Here is a 23728-nt window from a genome sequence, read left to right as displayed (position 1 = left end):
ACATTTTTCTTTATCTACCAGCCAAACTGCTACCTCCCATACAGCAATGTAACAACAGCTGGGGGGAGGACTTCACAACATCCAGCTGCTCTTCTGCTCTTCCCACTGCAGGTGGAATTGCTCTGCTCACTGAGATCAGTTGCCACATGGAAAAAAATATGATCACTTAAACACTAATAAGTATCCCTGACATCCTCATATTAAGTCTTGTGAGCTCAACCAGTAAAACTGGAAAATAGTTTGAGAAATTTATAATCAAATGCATTTTAAAATCACATTTCATAACTCACATTTTGCAATTTGTAGCATGTACCTTGAACGCCACAGGCTTTCTGGACAGTTCATAACTTTGCCCAGCGGCAACGCAACGAGCAACTCCGTTTACACAGCAGCAATATAAATATCCATTTTATCCTGAAAAATTTCAGTTTCACTCATTAACATACCAGACTCTGGAGGAACTGCCTTTCAAGAAGTTATAAGGCACCCTAAATAATGTATCTCTAAACCCAAGGTGCTTGTTTCCTTCCTTACTGGGGGTTCTGGCAGGTTAATACGTGCCTGGTGCCACGGTTTTCTTACCTCAAATATTCCATTGACCTTCTTGCGCCAGACCCACTCGGGATGCGGGAAGCCCACGGACTTGCAGTACATGAGTGCCTCCTGCCCCTCGTTTTTGTTTTCACTTCGCTTGTGGCCAGTGATGTCAGGAATAGCTACGGAACAAGACCACATAAACCCCTCTGCGTTTACAAGCTGCTCATTCCAGTGAGAGTTAATTTAAGCTCTGAGAATTTGAACAGAAAATAAGTGACAAGTTCCCCGGAAGCTGTTGCCTTGCCCACACTGAACCCACCTTACAAAAGAAAAATTGTCTTTCCAAGCAATATCTCAACTGAATATCTGCAAGAATGTCCTTCAGGCTCAATTTGGCACACAAATTGAGGGGCAAGGGAGAAATCTCAACTTCAGACTTGAGTTATTTGCCACAAACCAACAAAACTAAGGTGGCTGAGTGCAGGGAGCTGAGAAACACCCGCACGTCCCTCCCCGCCGCACAGGAGGTCCCCGAGGCTCTGCAGGACCTTTGGCTTTGAAATTGAGCTGTCGGAGACTCTGGTTACAACTTGCCCATCGCGTCAGGACTCTGAAGTGACACGGTCTGAAAGCTAAATCAAGGTGTTCTGCCTCGCAGCAAGATTTTAGGTCTGGTCCGTGAACGTGCTGCAACTTGTTATGCTTTATGCTTCTTATACCTTACAGGGAAACTACTCCTGGGTACCTGGAATGCAGCAGAAGTCAAAATCCCTCCAACAAAGATCGTTTTGTTCACCCTACCCACCAATCCATACATTCTAAGGAAGGCTACAGGTGAAACTGTGCAACCACACACAAAACACAGCCCTGAATATCAGCAGAAGGGCTTCTGAATTCAGTTCTCTATAAATAACGTCCCCGCCGTTCGCCACGTTTGTCGCAGCACCCGGTGCAGCCTCAGACCTCACGAGAGATTACGCTGGATCACTGGAGCGCCCGAGCTGAACCTTCGCTTAAGCAGATGGCTTTGGTGCCGTGCCGACCACCTTTAAAGCCCATTCGCTTTCTAGCTTGCTAATTATGTCACACGTGGCCTGCTGTGTGATGGCAGGACTGTGATCTGTTAATCCAGTCAAAGTCCAATCCCAGTGCTCCAGGAAAAAAACAACAGGCACTGCAATTTATTATATATTCAAGGAGAGTTCCCTTCGCCACTAGCAATGCCTGTACAAGCGTACAGAGGGAACATGGGTTTGTGACAGCTTATTTGCAGCTGCAAGCTAAAAGAATTAAGCAAATTTCATAGTCCTGAGCAGTCCAAGAAAAGAAAACCAAGCAAAATGTCTTGTGCAACAACACAGCATCAGCTGAGCATGCTCCTTCCAAAACTTACATCGTAATTCTTTGGGAAAACGTTCAGCGAGTTTAAGTTCTAAAGGAATTATCATATTCCAAATGCAAAGGCTTTGCGAATGCAGAAGGTATCCCACGCCTTACTCCTGCAGGACTCTTTGTGGACAGTAATGCAGCCGATTGATAGTGCTGTCAGAGGCAGAATTGAAATAAGCTTCTGAACAACTGGAAAGTCATGGTTGTAAGAATATTAAAGCTACAGCGTTCCTTAGTATGTGTGTAAGGACAGGAGAGGCTGATCAACCCCGGCTTTTCTCAAAATACCTGTGTAACTTCAGACAGGATTTCCAACACGATCATCAGCTTGGCAGAAGTTCTGCCCCTTTGCCGTGTGAAGAAATGGGCACTTGCTGCTTACAGAGTTATTCACTCTTAGTCGCACTTTCGAACGGATGATTTACACTAACAAGATGCTGCAGAGCATGAAGGGGCCGGTTCCTCAGCAGAGATATTGCCCATCAGAAATTAGAACTAACTCCAGAACTTCTGGCAGTACCCTTAAGGAAGTTATGCCATTTTAAAATATTTTAATGTGTTAAGCATGTTCTCTTTTTCCTCCTGATTTTAAGTAAACACTTTTTCAGCTGGGAGCTGAAAAGGACTTCATTACTATAGAAAAATACTATGATTGTATCATTCCATAAAGAAGGTGAAACAAGTACTTGATCCAAGCCACACAAGCAAATAATGGCTTTGCTGACAATATTCAATATACGTGACTGTATAGCAAGACCTATGGATGAAATTAGACAAACACCAACTAATTGCAAGATGATGTTGACCATAACCACAATATTTAAGAATAAGGCACTAAGAGTTTTATTTCTCCAAGAAAACTGACTCTTAACATGTATCTTCACATATCAAGCATGAAAATTTTGAGAGCCATAAAACGTGAACTGAATGAAGACACCAGATCATAACAGTTCTCTGGTCTTGTGCAAAAAGAAGCTGCCAGGTGTAGAAACTGCAGCAAGCTGCAAAGGAAAGAACATCCCACCCTTGCTATGCGGTCACATACCTGTGCCTGTGAGCAGCAATAACGCTTGGAGGAAATTCAGTTTTCAAGCTGAAGGTCTCCAAGCAGAAAATAAATCAGCTTTAAGGTTGAGTGTACTGGTACTAAGCATCAGTACGTACCCGCAATGGTCCTTCAAACCACTGTCTGCAGCCTCAACAAGGAATATAATTATTCCAAAAGGCGATGATTCTTTAGCAAGCAGCACAATTTCATCTCGCGATCTACTGAATGGTGTCATCTCTGCCTCGCTAGGCTTACAAAGTTCTCTTTTAGGTGGGCGCTAGGTAAGCCGGCGGCTTTTGCTTACTTGAGGATGATCCACAGAGATTGCATCCAACCCAATAAAAATGAAAGGCCGGCACAAGAGACAGACGTCAGGCGGCAAGGCGACGGTCCCAAAACCGGCACTGCCAAAAGCGATGGCAAATTAGCCTCATTGGGAAAAGGAGAAATGGGATTTATCACCGCGGAGCCGAAGCCCCGCGCAGTCTCCATCTGTCAGCGCTCTGGTTTTTGCTGCCGCGTACCCGCAGCCAGCGAGCCAAAGCACAACCCTGCCGGGGAAAAAGGGACAGGCCGTCAGCGCTCCGCAGCTGGCCCACTTCTGTGACACTGCTGACAGAGAAAGCAAAGAAAGGAAAAGAAGGAAAGTGTTCTAGGACACAGTAACTTGTACTGCAGGGTGACCTGAGCGTCCTCCTGCAGCCAAGAGATAATTACATTTCTCGAAGAAGAGGGCATCTTCGTTGGGTTGTCCTAATGAGAGCAAGAGCGACAAGAACACGTTGAGCTCTTTGCTGGGCGGTGCAGCAGCCATTTCCAGCTCTGCTGGGGAACGCGCTATTTTTGTACACACTCCACGGAATATTAATATTTCAGGGCATCGCATGCTAGCCAGTTGCGAGATACGCCTGAGATATTAATCCAGTCCTTATTCTACCAAACTGTTGGGCTAGTTGCATTCTGCCGCACAAACGACATTTAAAACATCGCTGCGAGTGACCTCGATCACAGATTTAGCAAGAGCGATGTTTCCCCGTGAAGCTTTTCAAGTCGAGATTTTTCTTACATCGTTCAGCTCCAGTGCCAGTGAGGGATAAAGCACAGAATGAAGCGGGTTTTGCTCATAAAGGATTTAGATTTCACTTCAGCTTTTAAGCAGTGGAATCCACATCTCTGTTCAGACACAGTTGGCTGTCGAGACATGAGCACAACACGCTACGTCAGCTCCTAATCGCTGAAACCAAGATAATGCCCCTGATAAAAGAAAGCAAGTTTCATATTCTTACACTGTGAAACTGCAGAATTAAATACTGAAAGTTTGTTTGAAGCAGCATATGAAAGCAGAAAAAGGCAGGGCTAGTTTAATTGCTATTAAAAGAGACTCAAAATAAATACAGATTTAGTCATTCTTGACACAAGTAAACTGATAAGCATCGTTCTTTTGATAGTTTTAAACTGAATCACAGAATGAGGTTTCGTGCCATTTGGACCTTTATGCTGTAAGTACCAAATATGTCCAAAATGCACCATGCAGCAAGAGCTTTCTGAATTATATGCTTTTAATACAGCCCTGAAAAGAGGGTTTTTTCTTGTTACAAGGCATGCAATGCCATTTCTTGATATATAGGAGGTATTCAGCCCTTGGTTTCTGGGTATTTTCAAGACATTTTACTAGCATTCCTAAAAAGGAGAGGAGAACTAATATGCATAACACCTCCAAACCATGTCCCACTTAACAAAACCCCTTCAAGTTTTCCCATTAACAGCCAAAATTAAAGCAAGGGCAACAGCAACTAAAAATATTCTTGCATGTAAAAACTATTATGTGCAATGGGTGACCTAGTAAAAGGGCAGGGGAAGACTGATTTCTCTGCATTACGATTCTAATCCACATCTACCTTTACAGCCTGGGCAGGGAGCTAGAAGACCAAAGGCACTGTAAGACAGGAGAACGTGATGCGCATTTTCTGTGTCATGCTTAGGACCACTCTAAAATGCAGTTGTGCTACGATAATGTTCGATTTCTTCATTAATTTCTGGCGCAAAAACTGCTGCGGAGGTTTCTTAAGGCAACCAGGAGTCAAGACACCGAGATCCTTCAAGGCTGCTGAAGTAACCACTCATTTTCCAGCACGCTGCTTGGGCTGGAGCCAGAGTTTAAGTGGAACAATTAAAACTCTCAGTGCAAGTATTGCATGGGAAACAAAAGCTCAGCTGAAGTGAGGGGGTATAACAAGCACTTGTCAAAAGTGGTGGGTTTTATGTCTCTCAGAAGCATTGAACAGGAGTGGCCTACTGGGAAATCAATAGCAACCGGGGAGGATAGAAAAGGAAGGTGCAAAATGAGCGAGGGGTGAGGAGGGAAGTCAGAAGAACCCCCTCGATGCAGTGATGGCAGAAAGGCCTTAAACAAGAGGCATTTAAAAGCTCGACCTGTCCAGGTGCACAGAAAGAAAGGAGCCTTTGGTGGGAAGGCAGGGAGAACAGATGTCCCCAGCAGTCATGCTACGTACATTGACATCTCTCTTGATGCTTGTGCTATTTCTGGGCAGCCAGAGAAACTGGAAGCGCTTTCTTTCCCATCTGGCTCTCGCTGCTGCAGACGATGGCTGGGAGAATATCAGAAGACAAAAAGAAACTTGTTTCTTCCTCCTCCTCCTCCTCCCAAGATCTTGATAAAAGCAGAAAGACTGCAGAGGCAGAATTCTTCAGAGCTGCGCTCTGAAATAATTGGAGCAATTCTCCAAGTCTCCATGAGATGTTTCATCCGAAAGTCGACTGTATGAAGGAAACCAAACCTACAACGTTCTTGGAAATCTGGAGAGACCGACATCAAACCCAGTATTTTCAACTGCTGCTACACTACTGCTGTCCTAGCAAATTCTTTACCAAGAAAATCTGCTTTAAAGATGCAAGCACACCAAGTAATCCTACCAGTGATGCTCACGTTTCTGCCTTTATCTTCTTACATGGCACATGGAGAGATTCAGGAAGAAAATAGGCAGCATTACATAAAAGGCAAATGGCACTGGTGCATCCTGGATTACATCTGCTGCGAGGCATTTGTTAAAGTTGTTCACAAGTTGTCACAAAGTCACTATTTTGGTCCACAAGCGCTTTCGTATTCAGAACCATCTTCTCTGTGCGCCTCAGCAGTTAAAAATTGCAATACAATTACAACTAGCAATTAAGCAATTAAATTTGCGTAAAATTGCCCTCCCACAAATACTGGGACATGTCACACGTGCAGGTGAGCATTAAATTACAGCATCTGCATGGGCAAACAAGATTCCTGCATCACCGATGCAATATGTACATCTCGACTAACAACCAGGTAACCTGTCCGCGAATGAATTAGTATCAAAAATCTGTTTGCTTTGAGAACAAGAACTGCTCTGGCAGAACACGGAGAATATTTACAGTGAACTGCAGGAATCACACAGCAAAGCAAAGAAACACCTGCAAATTCTTTGCATCTAGCACAGATATTATTCAGAGACATTTACATCCAGGAAAATATGTGTGATACCATACCAACATACCTGTATGTCTCTTCCAGGAGTGGTGACTCAAACGAGCATCTCTGATCAGAAATTAAATTACGTACAGCACTAGGACTGCAAGGAGGCCACAAAGTTCTCTTTAACTGGTGCTTTCAATGCTTTAACTGGTGCTTTCAATGCAGTCCCAATTTATTACTACAGAATTTCCTAACAACAGGCATGAGAAAAGCATCTTTTCAGCTTAAAAGTGCAAGCATGTTCTAATTTGTTTTGCACAAGACTTGACAAGAAGGTGCTTTTCACCCTAAACAAGCTCCGGTAGTTCTCTCTGCTAAGGAGGAATTCATGGCCCACCAGGAGGAGCTGGAGAATGGGATTACTTAGTCCTGGCTTTAAGACTGCTGAGCAAGCTGCAGGTGTCACACCTCCCAAGAGCAGTACTGGAGTCATTAACTTCTGACTACTCATTTATATTTATAGATAAATTACCTGTGAAAAGTTGTTAGGAGGATTAATTATGGTTCTCCCTCTGCCCTTCGTGCCAGCACTTCAATCAGATATATATTGGCTTTTCTTTCTGCAACGTTACATCCCGTGTCCCTGTAAATCTCGCTGCCAAGTTCTCCTGGTGTCCCCGCCTGCCACCGGGCAGCAGCGGAGCCCTAAGCCAAATGTTTCTAAAAGGCCTTTTGAGAGATTAGACAAAGCTGGAAAAGGTCTTCATCTATTATCAAAGCAAAATTTCCTGTCTTTGGAAGCACTTTGTCACTCAAAATAGCCTAGGGAAGGCAGAAAGTACTTAAGATCTTAATTAAGATAATATCAGAAGATTTAGCAATTAGAGCATAACAGCAGAATGCAAAAAAAATCCCTACACCTACGTTCCTCAAACACCTAAAAGAGAAACTCACCAGAAGTATCAATTAAGTTTGAACTCAACTTGCTGTAAGAACAGCAATAACTACTTTTAGGGGTGCAGTCAGATTTTCAATCAATAAGTCCCTTTCTCCTGTGTCCACAGGCCGCACAACTTTCCGCTGGGCCAAGAGGAACTTGCTGTGCGTTCACACGAACATCTATTTTAGATTTCCTTTTCCCGTGCAGAGCTTGCTTCTGCACCAGATTTGATTCAACACAGGGCTGTTTCATGCAAGATCATCAGAAAAAAGCCTTTAAAACCGACACAGGAAATCACCAAGCTTTTCTTGGTATGCTATCAGTCAGAACGCTTATTTATGTGGCAATATCTTTCTTCCCCAGGAAACTGTTGGTGTGGTTCAAAAGATGCTGCTCCCCGGGGAGGAAGGATGGCATTCAGAACGCCACTGTGCATTTGTCACCTCACACCGATAGAATTACTCCTACTCCCTCGCTTTGGCTTCAGCATCCTGGCCATGCGGCGAGCACCAGAAATTCCCAGGAAACAGGTCAGCTTTTGGCTTTTGCTACCGATCCGTGGTACCTACTAGAATTGAAATAGCAATGATCGCTATGTAGAGCAGGACGGGCTGCAGTGCTGGGGCAGGGATGCTAAGAAATAGCATCAAGCATCCTCCTTCCCATTTGCCTTTTTCAAACAGCAGCAGAAGCAGCTCTACTTTTAAGCTGGGGATGTAAGAAGACAGTAAGTAATTCTTACTTAAATTTCTAACAAGTTTACAGTATACCTTCATAAAACAACCATCAGTATAGTCCCAGACATGCACAGGCTGGTTGCAAGACTTCTTAAACACGTTTTCACATTAACTCATCTGTCTTTAACTAAGAAAGCTGCCGCGATGCATCAATTCCATCGTAGTGCGGCACAGAAGGGACAAACCACGGCTACTGCAGTAAATTCCAGTTACTCAATGAACAACCAACCATTGTGGCAGCAGTTTAACACTCTATCAAATACCATCAGCTCTGTGTTACTGCTATTTTGTATGGCCCAAACACTTGCATTGTTCAACAACCACAATAAAACCCAGCGCAAACGATACACTTGCTGCAGTGCAAGATTCTCCTTCACATTTTGCATTTTATACCCGTGGTTTTAGGATCCTAAAGATGCCAGAAGAGCACCAACATGCACAAGATGGAATAAAAAAGGGTATGAAAGTAGAAAACTCCAATGTGGTCCAGGGCATCTGTCCTAACCAGAACCCAGGCTTTCCCAGCAACTGAAATAGTCCCTGCAGACAAAAACCGGTTCCAAGCTGCCACACGCAAGATGCTGGTTCTTACTTTTTTTGGGTATTCAGAACAGCCAAATTCAAAGTACATTGAATACATTTCCGATGGCCTCATTTACAGTGAGACAGGGAGGAAACCACAGCTGTCTTTCCACGAGCACAGACATATTCTACAGCGATATACCCTGCTGGCCGTGCGCTCTCTCCATAGCCAGGTTTAGCTAAAGAGAGCAGAAGTGTGTGCTAGGAGGTGTTTTAGTAGCCTCCGTGCAGACCAAAAGCGCAATGGTCATATTCCCCTTATCTGCAAAATCTTTCCCCTGCGACTGTATGCAAAACCTCCCCTGAAATTATAAGCAAGGATTAGACACAGGTTTGATTCCATGAGGAAAAGCCTTTCGTACAGGCTCTGAGCGAGGTGGCAGAGGCAGTGAAAGCACTTTGGGGGAGAGGAAACAAAACACAACAACAAGAAAAAAATAGTACCTCTCACTTCTATAGTGGCGTTGGCTATAGGAGAGTTTGAAAACACAAACACGCACAAGTATTCCCCTGACTCTTCTGCTCTGGGCTTCAAAATCCTGCAGACAGGGAGAGAACACATGAGCCGTGTTAGGTACTGTGTTAGCAACTAGAAACGAGCAGGCTAGGAGTTTTCTTTCCCTCCCCATAAACTTAAAGCTTTTAACTGAGTTTCGCAGCTATTACTTGTTATTCAAGGTATGTTGTACAGATTTACCTACTTGAAAATAAAGGATGCTCGCCTAGGAAGGGAGCTCTAGTCTGGAAAGTCAGTACCAACTTAGCTGGAGAAGCTGCATTGAGTTAAAAAGCAAAGAAGGAGCCCAACAACTATCAATTATGCACCACAGTTAGTTTGATTGAGACTATTAGGCAGATATCACCTCCCACTGAAGGAAAAAAATTGTGATTTACATGTAATATCTGGACAATCGGAAAACAACAGACTACAAACACTGTCATGCTGTCATCTCAATCTGTTCTCATTCTCCCATAACAGATCTGAGGTCGGTCCATTCATAGTTTTCTCCAGCTCAGCCTGGATGTAGATAAACTGCAAAAGCTGGTCAACTCGTGAAGGAAAGCACCACACAGGAATCCGCTGCCGCTTTAAATTAGGCAAGACTAACGCAATAACAACTAGCAGAGGGAAACACAGATGCAAGCCAGAAAGAAGAAAATTAGAGCTGTAACAAATGCCAAAAATTAAAACAAATAAAATCACGATGAATTTACACTCAAGATGGTATTAACTTTAAGTCCACCAGCTTTTGTTGTCCTTCAAAAACCTTTCAGATACAAATGACTTAAAAGCCCTACACATGTTCTTCAGATATTTACCTGCAAAAGACATATTAAGCTATAGAGAAGTATGATGATGCGATGCAGGATTTACATCTCCACACAGCACAGAACAAGGCAGAGTTCTCCACAGCCCGCCCTCCCTTTACTGAAAGGTTTCTTGGTGTGCTTTGTTTTATTAATACTTGTAAAACACATTAAGTAAATAGCACACAGCAACCTCATAGAACAGCACTGCGATAAAATAATTTACACTTCTTAGACACATAGAAAGAGCTGCTCAGTTTAACACGATATTTTGACTCAAGTCTCCAATTTGTTTAAAACACGTACTTTCCAGAATTGCCGATGGAAGTCTAAAGTTAGTTATAAAGATAAGCAATAATATATCCACTTCTCACAGAGTTAAAATTAAAGATTATCTTAACAGAAAGAACGATCATTCGGTATCAAACATGATAATCTTAATAGTGAAGTAATCACACTTCGACCTCTGCTTTTATTTAATACATTAGAGTCAATGCTTAAAAGGAGAAGAGGGAAAAGTGAGACATTGTATTCTTGCAGTTCTCCACAAACTGCTTTTTAAAGTGTGAAACAACAATGGTATTACTGCAATAAGTCATTAAAGCAAGTGTAAATGGATTTAGCAGCAAAGTTTTAAAGACAAACACCTGAACCAAGTTTATTTAGCCAACAGCGTCCCTCAGCCCTGTGGTTTTAGGACGAGCCCAGCTTCTCCTCAATGGAGACTTTTCAGCAGATGTAAAATCAAAACAAACCCCAGATTTTCTTCAACTGAGCTCAGTAACCTGCTGCTCAACTCTGAATTTGGAAAGAAATCCCTACTTTGCTGCAAACCATGAACACAGACTAGAGGACAGGTCTCCAGAATGAAAGCACAGGATGGCCAGAACCACTTCCAGGCACTTGCTGCTTGTGAAAGAACATACCACAAAGAATTCTTGCCCATTTTTAATTAAAATGGTGAACTAAAAACTACGCTTAACTCTGAGTTTTCTGACTGTAACTGCCTTTCAGAAAAAGCAGCTACAAGTTTGAATGAAGAATCAGGAACTATGCGTTCACTTCTAATGTTATACAAAAGCAGGATTTTTAAGGTAAGTAGTTTAATTCACAAATTGTGAAGTTAACTGGATGGTGAATAACACTGAACTACATTTCCCAGCAAAACAACATCTCTGACTGAAACACCGAGAACCTGGAAAAATGTTTTATTTTTTAAGGATAATAAGTAGAATGCAAAAACCCAATCATCTAGAGAAATCCTGAAGCTGAATAACCTCTTAACTACAACTATGTTGATACAGCCTGTATGAATTTGGTATTTTTGGATCTAAATTAAAGTAACCAAATCAAACTGGAAGTTAACAGATCAAATGCAGTGCGATCACATGAAACAAAGAGATGCCACAGGAAGCCTGAAAACACAACACACAGCAAAGCAGTTTATAAATGGGCAGGAAATTTGAGGTCTGCATTGCAAATGCAAATTTCCTGGGATTCCTTCATGCTTTACCAACCCTTAATTCACTGGGAAGTTAAAGCCAAAGCCAAAGTTTAATTCTTCCTTACAGAGGAATCTGGAAGGAAAAGTCCGTTCTAGCTTGCAACAGATTATAGAGAAGTCAGCCATGATTTTCCTGAATAATAATGTGCGATTTTCAATAACCTTGATGTAAAGGTCCTTTTGTATCACTCAAGCGGGTGTTTTTGGACAAGACAGCTCATCAAGTGGAATTACTAGATAAGAAAGCAGAGCCTTTAAAACTCAGCCGCAGTGTTAAAACGCTGTACTGAAAAAAATAACAAGATGGAATTATCGAACTAAATGAGACTACTTTTTAAGCTGCAAAACTGAACAGATAACGCAAAGTGAGCTAAAGTACAAAACAAAAGGAAATATTTAAACACATCTTTATCAGAATCAAGCACAAAATCCTGTGGATGAACGGATGCTATGCTAAGGCAATGAAAACCTTGAGTATTTCTGAATCTTGCTAGTTGAGTGTGCAGGAAGTTTCCTTCCTTTAGTGCAGTGACAAGGCACAGTAAAGCAGATGCGGTATAATATCGTGGGCCTTGAGCAGACAGAAGCATCTCTTTCTGGCCTACCAGGTGGGTCAGCAGTGGCCTAATGTCTCCAAAGAGTCAGTTACTACCAGTGGTTAATCGTGCTTGAAGTGCTCTTCATGTTAGTTTAACACTGAACACAAAGGTGTATTTGCTATCCGTGTTGGCATCAAGTGAAGAAAATGGAAGGGAAAAATCACACATACAAAACAGATTTGAGGGCACCACTGCGCATAAACTCTCATCAAATCCATGGCAAAAGCGCCACATTTCAGGAATACAGAAACCCTCCAAGGATTTCTGCCTGATGCAAGCGGCAGTGAAACGCGAGCGGTGGCTGCACACATTCTGTTTTCCTTCACACCCCGTGAGGGAAGGGTAGAAACAAAGCCACAGCACGGGCACGTGGGACAGATTAATGCTGAAAATGCGTTTGCGCTGACAAATAAGAAGCACAAGTGTACTGTTTTAATCAAGATTTGGTACCGTTTCATAGTAGCGGTTTGACAGCTCATCAGTTACAACTCAGAGAACACCGTATTTCATCTCCCAAGGCCAGAAAACAACTAAACCAGCTGATTTCAGCTGTGATTTATAAGCTGCATTGCCGTGCACGGTAAAGATGCACAGCTGCAGGTCCACCTTTATGTAGACTGCACAATACACTTAGAGGAAAAGAAAACTAGATTCTGTGTGCCTGTGTCCACACATCACGTGTACCCTAGAGAAGAACTCAAGTTTAGACTGAAAAAGAGAAGTTTACAGTGTGTTTTTGTGGACATTATGTTTACAGGAGCCAGTTGGTACAGACGTAGACAACAATCTTTCCAGAATTGTTCTTCCAACACTATTCCCACGTGTAATTTTTGTGGAGCCTCTAGCGCAGATGAATTCAATTAGTCTGAGGGTCCGTGGAGTCCCAGCATCTCACCACCTACCCCAAAGGCGTAAATCTATCAGGTTCGTAATTCTCCAGTATAACATGAAGATTATTCCGGAGAAACTTACTTGTATTCTGTAGTGTTGGAAGCTTTTCTAGTGCCAGGGATCTCCTCTCCATTCTTCACCCAGTAACTGGCAGAAAGGGGGCTGGGACTTGTGGTGAGATTACACTGCAATGTGACGGCTGAATTCCGAATGACTACATCCTCGCTGGAGTTGATCCTGGGCTCTGAAACAAAGGACACAGTAAATAGCAACGAATCTGCACCAGCAATCGCGCAGCGCTAGGCTAAAATTCCAAAGGGGAATGGGGAAGGGAAAAAGACTACACAAGGAATGTCACTGCACTAATTTGGGAGACATCGAGAAAGTCACAATAAAACAGCTGACCACTAGTGAAGGCAACACCTTATGGATCAGCACCCCTATGTGGAAAAAAAAAAGAATTTTAGATTATTTTAATATTTAACATCACGACAGATTTTTCTGTAACATCATTAATTATTTTTTATACACTACTGACCATAACTTGGGAAAATGCATGTCCTGTGACTATATGTGGGAGACCAGCTAGTCTTTGTGCAAGCAGCTTCTTTTTGGCTATTCGTGAGTTCCTCTACTTACTTAAAGGTTTAAAACAAACCCGTTTTCTACACAGAATAGCCCCTAAAGTTAAACAGTCGTCTGCATAATATTTCTGGACCTCCTCGTGCAAAAAGACTAATGTGTAACTGAGGAAAATATCCTGTGCATACAGGATATTTCGAATAGCACAGCTTTTCTGACATCTGAAAGTTGAGCAAACACCCAGTGTGAATAAGGCACAAATCTGATGAAGAATGGCTGAAAACAGCCCTGAATGCCTAACAATAGAAAGTAAGAATATACACCATGTTAATATTAGAGTCAGGAACTATTTTGTTTCTAAAGTAACCTTCAACATAAACATTTATGAAGAAAAAATGCTATGTGAGCCTCTTTGCATAAACAGACCACAAGAGTTACATACTTTGCTGGCTGCATTGGGAACTGAACCCAGACTGCTTCACTTTACCATCTTACCTGGGAACATCAAATTCACAGGTTTTTAGGGGAAAGATTATTCTAAGATTATTCTGAGGGCACTGTCCTTACATTTGATAATCATGGGGGTTATTTTAAGACTGGCTATTACTCTCTAACATATAAGGCTGATGAATTTTTAGAATAGGGGGAGACAAGTTTTTTCAGAAGCTTGGAAAAAAGACCTTTCTATTGAAGGTCCCAGGGCTCACATCTGGTTTCAACTATTCTGAAAAAGAACACAGGATGACAGAGCTTAAAGGAAATTTAAGAATTCTTGCCTTTAGTCTTCCAAAAATACCTAGATTTAGTATTGGCTATAGTTTCAGCTTGAACTAAAGGCCATTCCCATAGCAGTGTCTGCCATGTAAATGCTGCTGCGTCCTCAGTCTTCGATGTATTTCCTGACTTTAAAAGGTGAACAGAATTCCAAAGCGGTCGCTGGTGCCAGCTGCTCATTTCAGCCACCGCTGAACTCCAGGGCTGCCTCCTGCACCATCTGCTCGGCAGCGAAGGGCAGGAGCCCGAGGAAGCTGGTCAATAAGCAACGTCTTTGCGATTTTTGCAAGTCAGCAAAGGATTTTTAATCCTGTCAATTTTGTTACGCCTTGTGGTAACATCTTTGAAATAGAAATTTAGTCATACCCATGCTGGGTTTTTTTTTTAATATTCATCTGCAAAGCACTTGGAACACAAATTATGAAACAGAATAAGGAGAAGTGGAAAATACCCGGACTGTCAGAAACACTGCATTTTTCAACACATAAAACATTCATCTATCCAACGGTACAATACTTAAGAGTATTGCCCAGAGAGAAAAAAAACAACCTACTAATAAGCTAACAAAACCATTTGAGTCCTGTATGTCGTTTCCCCCTTTCTTCAGCAGGCTGGCTGCAGTATCCTATTTAAAACTAGGACTAGCATTTATCTGCAGAAAAACTGGCAGATACTCTAGTGAGGTTTTTTGACACTTCGCTATTATCACACATTTTCAACTGTGCTTCTGCCTCATTGTTCCCATGCTGGGAGTTTTTTTGACCTGTTTGGGTCCTATGGGGCATCAAATTGTTTTATTATAGCTGTACCATTATTGGATTGCCCTGTATGCTTCTCCATCCTCCACAAAAAGCTTGTGTGCATGCTCAGAAAAATACTAACAGAGCTCTGGAAATATATTTAGCCGTGTGTTTGAAACAGTAATTCGGTAACAGAAACATTTATCTAGAGAAATCAACTTTTGCCACTGATCACACTGGGTTTTGTTTTAAGCGTTTTTCTTTGATGATGAAAGATGTGGCTTCAAGTGTGTAGCCTGTGAAATAAACGCAGCGTTTTCTTTTCAGAAGGAGGATGCTGGCGGGATGGGCTTCGGGCTGCTGTGAGCGAGACTGCAGCACATCTGGCGAGCGCTGTTCTAAGAGATGCTGATGTCTGTGCTGAGACGCATCCTGCAGCGATCCTGGAAACGGAGAGTGTACCTGCTGCCAGCAGAAAGAATTACACAAATGCTAGCAACGGGGAAAAATAGATCACCAAAATATATCTAGTCCCCGCAGAAGTTAAAGATTGAATGCAGAAGGGGTCTGACAGTGGTAACCTCCTGGCTTTTGTATTCTGTTGATAATGGACCATGTTGGGTCAGCTCTTCAGCATCCATGAAACAGAACATACAAATTAAAAACCAAACATGCCTGGAGCTCCAGTAACTACTTCTGCTAATTCACACCTATTCTTACCTACATCCCCACTAAGCTGTGATATCCAAAAAACATTTATAGCTGTCTCAAGCTCGCTTTGCTGCAGTTTGCTGGAGCCTTTTGTGTCTGACTTGCCAACTTTTTGTGTTTTAGGTGGAAGCAACTGCAGTCTCATTTACATCTTTTACCTGCATTTACGTTACTTTATTTTTTAAAAAAAGCAATTGGGCAATCCTAACCTGATTTAATTCTAGATGCCAAACTGCAAATGGAATGCTACTGGGATGGCAACATCCAAAGGATGTCCACTTAAAAGAGCAGGATGCTGAGGAGTCTTGTTTTACACATCACTTAAACTGCCTATTTTATGTAGGATGAGGTTTTAAAATTAAAAAAAAATCATAATTGAAGTTCTTTATCCAAACTAGGAATGAGATAGAAGCTAGACACTGGTTATTGCATGCTAACTTGCGAATCAAGTCACACTTGACCTCTTCGCAATTCAAAGTTTTGGTACTTGAGACAAGCTGTTGATTCAAAGGACACTGATGCTGATGTCGAGTCAAGGCAGCAGCGAAACAGCCACCACCAGCTGGAAACTCCAACGCTGTGTAGTCAGAAAAATCACCATTTCAAAGACAAATTGTGTTCGTGCACATAGCACAGCAGATGAGACATTCTGGGCAGCTTCAGATACGATAATCTCCATCTTCCAAGGGTGGCTTAGCAACCTACTTCCCCCACTTATTTCCGTTTCCAGCATAGCTATGCAGGAATTTGATGTCTAGCAGTAGCTGGTCAAATCTCTGAACATACACAGTATTACAGAATATTAAAGTATCCTGTCCAATATTCCCCCCGCAATGAATAAAACACAGAAGAATTAACCTGGGCACAAGGCACTTAGCAATGAAGTCATGATACACACTCCAGAATTAGTAGAATAAATCAGATGCAACAAGATGACGTTAACTGGGGAGGAAGACGGAAGGTTAAACTTCAATCCCTGGAGCAGGTTAGTTATTAGTATCAAGTGCCTGAGAGAGGAAAAACCCATTTTCCATACGGAGACATCTTCACAGTAATTCATTCCCAAACGGTGACTTGTCATATGAAAAAGGATTTTCTCCCTCAGCAGGTTACTAAAACTGACTAAACACAAAGCGAGGAGCACAGGACCACCACAGACTTGCCACACACTAGAAAAACTAAAGGGCTAAACAGTGGCAGGGGGGGGATTAACCAGGAGAAATCAAATTTTTTAGCTTTTTTCTCAAGGTGGTATCATTTCCTAAAATGACATGGCTTTTGCTCTTGGAGGTCATGCAAGTGATTTACCCATCGGAGTCCTTTGGTACCTCAAAGCACAAAGGAGGGATCGGGCGTCAGGACTGGAAGCTGAGCAGGTTCGAGTTGACCAACCCAATGCCACTTATATTTCAAGTCAATTCATCATTGGGCGCACTATTTTTCCACATATATCAATGTTGTTTCCATTTTCCAGAGGGAAGAATGTCTCTGATCCAGCAGGGCCGACTGCAGCACTGTGCTTTAGGGAAAATTTGGTGTGTTTTTCTTTTAGGTATCCAAAATCACAACTGACACACAATTACAGAGTTTGGCATTTTTGTACTCAGACAAAACTCAAAGTGGTACACAAATGATCTATTTATGCACAGAGCACAATAGCAAGATAACACCTATGCCTTACTCTTTGCTGCCTTAGGACACTGAGAACTCACCGAGAAAGCAAGTTGTCCTGTACCTCCACGCAGCAGGCTCACATTGCAGATTTAATCCGCTCTACCTATAACTCATTAGACATTTGCTTCTTCTCATCAGCAACTGCAAGACTTGTGCATCTTACGGAAAATGAAACGTGGTTCTTCTCTGCTGGCTCTGACAATATAAATTCCCAAACTGGGCTGGGACTGCTTTAAAAAGCAATTCTGTGCCAACCATACTCGCCGCTTTTGAAAGCTTTTCTGCTGCCAAAAGTTGCATTCTCAGATGAAAGTCATTTAGCTAAAGTTATTAGTTCAACGCTGGGGGAAGATATTTCACCCTCCCTTCATAGGCTGGATTAAGAATAGCTGCATCGGTTCAGTGCTACTGCATCAGAGAACTCATGAGGAACATGCTGCTGTTCGGAAAGGAAAAGAAACACGACGACTTCATGGAAAAATCTAAACATTCACGGGCACGTGTAACTGAAAGGGAAGGATCTGAACAGAAGCACAGATGCAGCCAAAACCGCGTGAGAAGGCATTCAGAGAAATTCCAGGAGAACAGAAGAAATAAAAATAAAACGGTTAGACCTGGGAAGAACACAAAAATCAAATATAAAGGCACTCACGGAAAAGGCAGCATTAGAGTGGTTGGGAACCTACTACAAAACTAAAAGGGGTAGGGGAAGAAACACAAATTCAACACCGGGCTGCCTTTTTTTTTTTTTTTTTTCTCCACACAGAAGCTATAAATGGATCTATAGATTTTCACAAGTCCTTTTTGATCCTAAGGAGGAGAGACACAGATGGCAGACAACGTCAGCACTACAGGCAGAGGAGCAGCCGGGGGATCCAAACAACAGCACAAGGTAGCAGAGGGTTTGACGGGGGTAACGGGGGGTGAGGGTCACTAGACTGCCTCTAGATACTACAGTACCACTACTACGGGGTGCCGGACTCACTCTGAAGGACGCTTATAGTAGCCTGGGCTCGAATCCACGTTATGGAGGGATTTTGCCTCAAGTCATTCCTCCTGGGATCGTTGCTGGCCCTGCACTCGTAAGTCCCAGAGTCTTCCAAGGTAAGGCGGGTTATTCTCAGCACACTCACCCCATTCGCCCCGTAGGCAGTGTTAATGGTGACCCGGCGCTTCCGAGCGCCGTCCCACAGCTGTTTGAAAGACTCAGCCCGGTTGACTTCAGCATACCACCACTGGATCTCTGGAGTGGGGTTCCCAACCACATCACAGTACAGTTCAAAGGCGTCCCCCGTGAGCTTAGTTTCTGACATGGGCGACTTGACAAACCCAGCTAGAGGGAGGGGCAGCAGAAACGCAGTGACAGAGCGGCAGAAAACAAAAGATCTTTTAAAGAACAAAGCAATGAGGTGCAGAAAACAAAGAGAGAAGACATTAGCATCTACAATAACACAACTTTTATAGAAAAAGCACAACGAGGAGCACTGGCAGCTGGAGGTTGATAGTTTGAGAGCAGTATACTCCCACTTGACAGTATGCACGGCACAAAGCGCTATTCTCCTTGCCGCTCCGGGGATTCCATCCCTGGCAGCCGTACTGGCAAAGCCAAAGGCTGCAATGCCAGGAGGTACCTCCAAGCCATAGAGCAGACTGACTTTTCAAGCCTTTTTCAGTTGCATGGACCTTGTAACTGGTATGTGTTAAGTGTTCGTGGCCAGGTGCGTGTTCTCTGAAGAGTTTTCTTGCTTTATTCAACTGATCTACAGGGGAGGGAGGGGTAAAACCCCAACCTGCTGCCCTACGCAGCTCGCAGTTCTGAACTCTGCTTTGACCTTTCCTTCCATCTATTTTGGATTTCCAAGGCGGGGAATTCCCCAAGACACAAGTGACCTACTTTCCTGAAGTAGCCGGATCGCCACAGCTCCAGGAGTCTCACAACCCTGTACGGTAAAGCGAATTGCAGTGGTATATACACACACAGGCCAAAAGATCATTTCATTAGTGAGGAAATGGACTAAGGTGCTTCAACAGACTGCACGATTTTCACCTTCTGAAATGTGATGCAGTGCTGACATTTGAGATCAGGCCAAAATCTCCTTATTATGGCATGAAATCCTTCAATACTTACCAGCTTCAGAGCTGTGTTAAGAGCGCAGACATGCTAAGTTGTGCTTCAATCCTATTTTCAAAAGTTTCTATTGAAAGCAGGGTTGCCTTAAAGCCAGCCTCCTTCCCTGCCCGGCCCCTCCTAAAACTAAAAGATTAGAATGCAGCTGGCCAGACAGATTATGCAGCAAAACCCCTCATATTGCTGTGTTCCCTGGGCAGCGGGACTTCCCATCAGCAAACAGAATGCCACACAGCTGATAAAACTGTTTCATCCCCCGCCTTTAAAGTCACGGCTTATTTTCAGGAAGAGGATTGAAAGACAATTCTTTAGAAAAGGGAAAAGGTGGCCTTAAAGCTTTGGAAAAAATTCTGATGCAGACTCATTGAATAGTATTCTTCCCTCCCATCATTTGACCGCACTCTAGAAATAGTGACACAAACAGTTGTACACTGACAGACAATCACAAGGGTAATTTGCACTAGAGATGTATCTCTAAAAATTCACCTGGGCAAGAAAACAAGATCAGGAGTCTCCAGAGCAGAAACAGAAACTGTTCCTCGCCAGCACAGTCCTGTCTGAAGAGCTACTGTGCAGTAGAATATTAACCCCACAAATTGTCTCAATTAAACTCATTTGACAAGGATTCTCCAGCCTTGTGCTCCAGCACCAAAGAAGGCGAGCTCTATGAAAGTACCATCGCAAATAACACATTGCTGCGGGAGAGGGGGGAAAAAAGCTATTACACGAGAAGTGCCCTAATTAGTAGCAGCTCCAAACCCCACTCAGCCCACCGCCGTGGTTGTTTCTTGAGGTTAACAAGGATCGCGCTGTTTTCACACTGCTGGACTGTCCACATGTCAAGGGATGCTGAACGACGAAGGCTTTGTATTCCCATCAAACAGCGAGATCGGCATTTATCTCAACGTGGTTTGCTAGACGCAAAAGACTAAAGAAGCAGCATATGGCGTGGGCGAGCTTCTTTCCAAACCCTAGCGGTTCTCTCTCTCTTTTTTCCTACTGTAATATTGAAATGCCACTCACAGCCAAAAAGATGATGGTAGCTCGGGGAAGATTGCTCAGAAAGCGATTCCCCTTCTACAAGTTCCCAGTTTCCACTAAACACAGACGCACAAAGATGATGAACTGAAATCCATCCCTGCAGTCAAAGGCCAAGTGACCCCAAAACCCCAAAGCCGCAATTCAATCCTATTTCTCCAGCTGTACCGGCTACTAAGCAACCACTTCTGCAAGAAAGGCTTCTTACCTGGCCTTGAAGGGCTGTAATTGTACATTTTAAAACGAGCGTGAGCTGCACTGCCACCGGAGCTACACAGTAGGCATGAAAGAGGACTGTAAATCCTCTTATTAAAAGGAGTACCAATAATTTGAATAAAACAAGCTGTCAAAAGCTTTTGGTTTTGAATCTGATTCTGGATTTGCTAAGCTGTTAAAAGTGTTGCAATTCTGCATAAAGCCTAAAAAGAATTTTAAAATATTAAACTGGACAACTGCATCCAAGTGTCTGTATAGTAAATATTCTCTGCGTTTAAGTTTTAAACCCTACGCTTCCATCAGTTTCAAATCCTCTTGTAAAACAATGTCTCAGGTTATGATAAATTTCAACGCTATCATCATCTCAGTAACCACGTCATCAGCACCGATAACTCCATAAAGATGGCAAAGAAAAGAGCAAACTGGATTTGATGGCCCTCCACACCCCACCAAGAGATAAAACACACTCTTTAAAAAGGTATTCCAGCCTAGAATAAAATCCTGGGAGGATGAGTGGGAATGAGGGTGGTAGAAAAGCCTCCACATGCAAATTAATAAAAACTTTGCATTACAAAGGACTGGCAATGCTATTAAAAACCCTACACAAGAGTCTGGGGTTAATGTTTTGCATTTTCAGTCGTTCAGAAACAGCAAAGGCAAGACATCAAACAGCATCAGTAAGCTGGGGTGATGCTTCCAGCTACTGTGCATCTGCCAGAGGGCCATTTCCAATTAAGATATCCAGCCAGAAGCTACAAAAAGGGCTGAAATCTGCCAGTATCAAACAGACATGTTAAAAGAGAAATAAAAAGAAAAGAGAAAGAAAGGCTAAATATTCCAGAGAATGCTCCCTGTAACACAACAGGAGTCTGGAAGTTGAAGCACTCCAGCTTTTTGGCAATTGTCAGCCACTTCCATAATTGTTCAAAACCAAACAGAAAATGACATTATACAGATTTCATTGCTTATATAAGAGGCTTTCGGAGCCCAACAGTTTCCTTACTTGGTCTTCTCCAAGCACCGTCCTCTCTGCTTTGTTCTTACCACATTCTGCACGATTCTACAGACAGGAGCATCAAAAGAACAAATACACCCCAAAATACAAACAGATCAAGGCAAGAAGAGGTCAAGATTTTTGTTCAAGTGGTTATGTTCTAGCCATTTAAAACTGAAAACCTGCCCTTCTTTGCAATTTCTAGCTGTCTTATTCCAAAAATGTAAACTGTAGGAAGCACTGGTTGCAAGAATGATATTCAGCTTCAGCTTGCAAGTGTGAGCTCCACAGAGAATAGCAGAGAACCACAGTCAGCATGCAAAAGCTCACAAAGATCAGGACTCTCGGGAGGCTGGAGGAAGGAGGCAATAATGCATGGATCATATCTTCAGATCGTATAGATCCCTGCCAAGCAGCAAAACAGCCCAAACTTTAAGTGAATCCTTAACAGCCAGTACAATAGGAAGAGGCACCTGCAAGTGCTTTCAAGAAAATCTTACTTTATTATAATTTATTCTATTTTTATATTATTGGTAGCTGTATTTATTTCATTATAGGCATCAATAAGTTACTCTGTTACACAGTGAGTTTTCTCCATTAAAATAAAAATGCTGGTTTGTGCCTTTTTTAAGACTAGTTGCTGTCATGCATAAAAGAACAAGGGGAAAAAAATCTACTGTTAAATATCCCTCACAAGGACTTTACAAATTTTCGCGATGGACCAGAACACAAGAAAAAGCAAGTATGACGCTCCAGAAGGTGTAGCTATTCAAGTACACTATTATATTTCCAGTAATTTCTTTTTTGATAATTGATGGCTGCCTGAAAGCATGAAGAACAAGTGGCAATAACATTCAATCACTTCTGAAGCGATGCTTGCTCACTGAAGATTTGATCTCAACCGCCAATCGTGAGGATAAAGGGGAGGAAAGCAATGGACTAATGCTCTAAAATTAGAGAAACAAAATAGTCGCTACATAAAACTCTGCCAAAGATGAATGAAATCCAGTGCACAGCAGGGCTCTTCACATTTGCAAAATCTCTGTGTTAAAATTTGTGCTGTAGTGAAGAACTGCTAAATGCAGGTTAAAAATAAAAATGCACTCTGAGAGACAGGTGCACTTCAACTGGGAGTGGGAGAGAAACTAAGAGCTATTCAAAAGGGCAGCCAAAAATTTCCATATGCAGTAAGAAACATGTACAGCAGACTCCCTGAGCCAGAAAGCTGGAAAAGCTCCATATTAAACAAATCCAGAGTTCAGAAGAGGAGAGTGGACAAGAAGCCTAAAGATGGAGAGTTTAAATGAGCGTAAAAAGCTTAGCTTTACCACTCCTGAGCGACCCACTTTCATTAGCGAGGCTTCATCAATGAAAGACACCTTTTGCAGATTAATTTTTCTTCCGTCAATATTTATGAGCTACCTGTCGGCTGAAATTCAAGCGGGGTCAAGCCAAGCTACATTCCAGCTTGGCATATAAATGAATCACAGTTTCACATACTAGCAATACCCCTTCCGACCTCAGCCGGCAGCAACACCCTTTCCAACTTGTGGCTATTTTCCTCATCGATAGAAGCCAGAACATAGTCAGGAAGCGAGTATCTCTGGAAGAGGTGCAGGAGGGAGAGGGAACGGGGCTTATCCTCTTGCTGACACCATCATGTAACTTTAGGATTAAATAGAGCATACAACTAGATATTTATGGAAATATTTCACTGTAATTTGACTAGCTGTGGAAGCCTGTAGGGTTTGGATTCTACGGTGGCTGGAGCCCAAATGAAAAAGCGACACAAAAGGTAGTTCCTGAACAGCTTAAAACCAGTATCGCAATGACCAGAGCTTCCCAACTTCACCTGCTAGAATGAACATACAAAATA

General features: G+C 42.6%; 1 protein-coding gene across 2 annotated transcripts in view; it reads right to left on the bottom strand.

Annotated features, from left to right (window-relative positions):
• The window catches only part of NPTN (neuroplastin), a 53273-nt gene that overhangs the window by 11309 nt on the left and 18236 nt on the right, over window positions 1-23728 (bottom strand). Inside the window, exons 2-5 of one of the 2 annotated variants that reach the window (XM_082061487.1) lie at window positions 18462-18809; window positions 13077-13239; window positions 9138-9232; window positions 583-716 (exon numbers count right to left, since the gene is read on the bottom strand). In XM_082061487.1, the coding sequence (XP_081917613.1) occupies window positions 583-716; window positions 9138-9232; window positions 13077-13239; window positions 18462-18809 (740 nt within the window). The remainder of the gene's footprint in view (window positions 1-582; window positions 717-9137; window positions 9233-13076; window positions 13240-18461; window positions 18810-23728) is intronic. The other variant, XM_082061488.1, reaches the window with a different exon arrangement.

The sequence above is a fragment of the Streptopelia decaocto genome (assembly GCF_964273445.1).
Source record: "Streptopelia decaocto genome assembly, chromosome: 9".
Taxonomy (NCBI): Eukaryota; Metazoa; Chordata; class Aves; order Columbiformes; family Columbidae; genus Streptopelia; species Streptopelia decaocto.
Note: the sequence above shows the minus strand (reverse complement) of the source record. Positions and strands in the feature narration are given on the sequence as shown.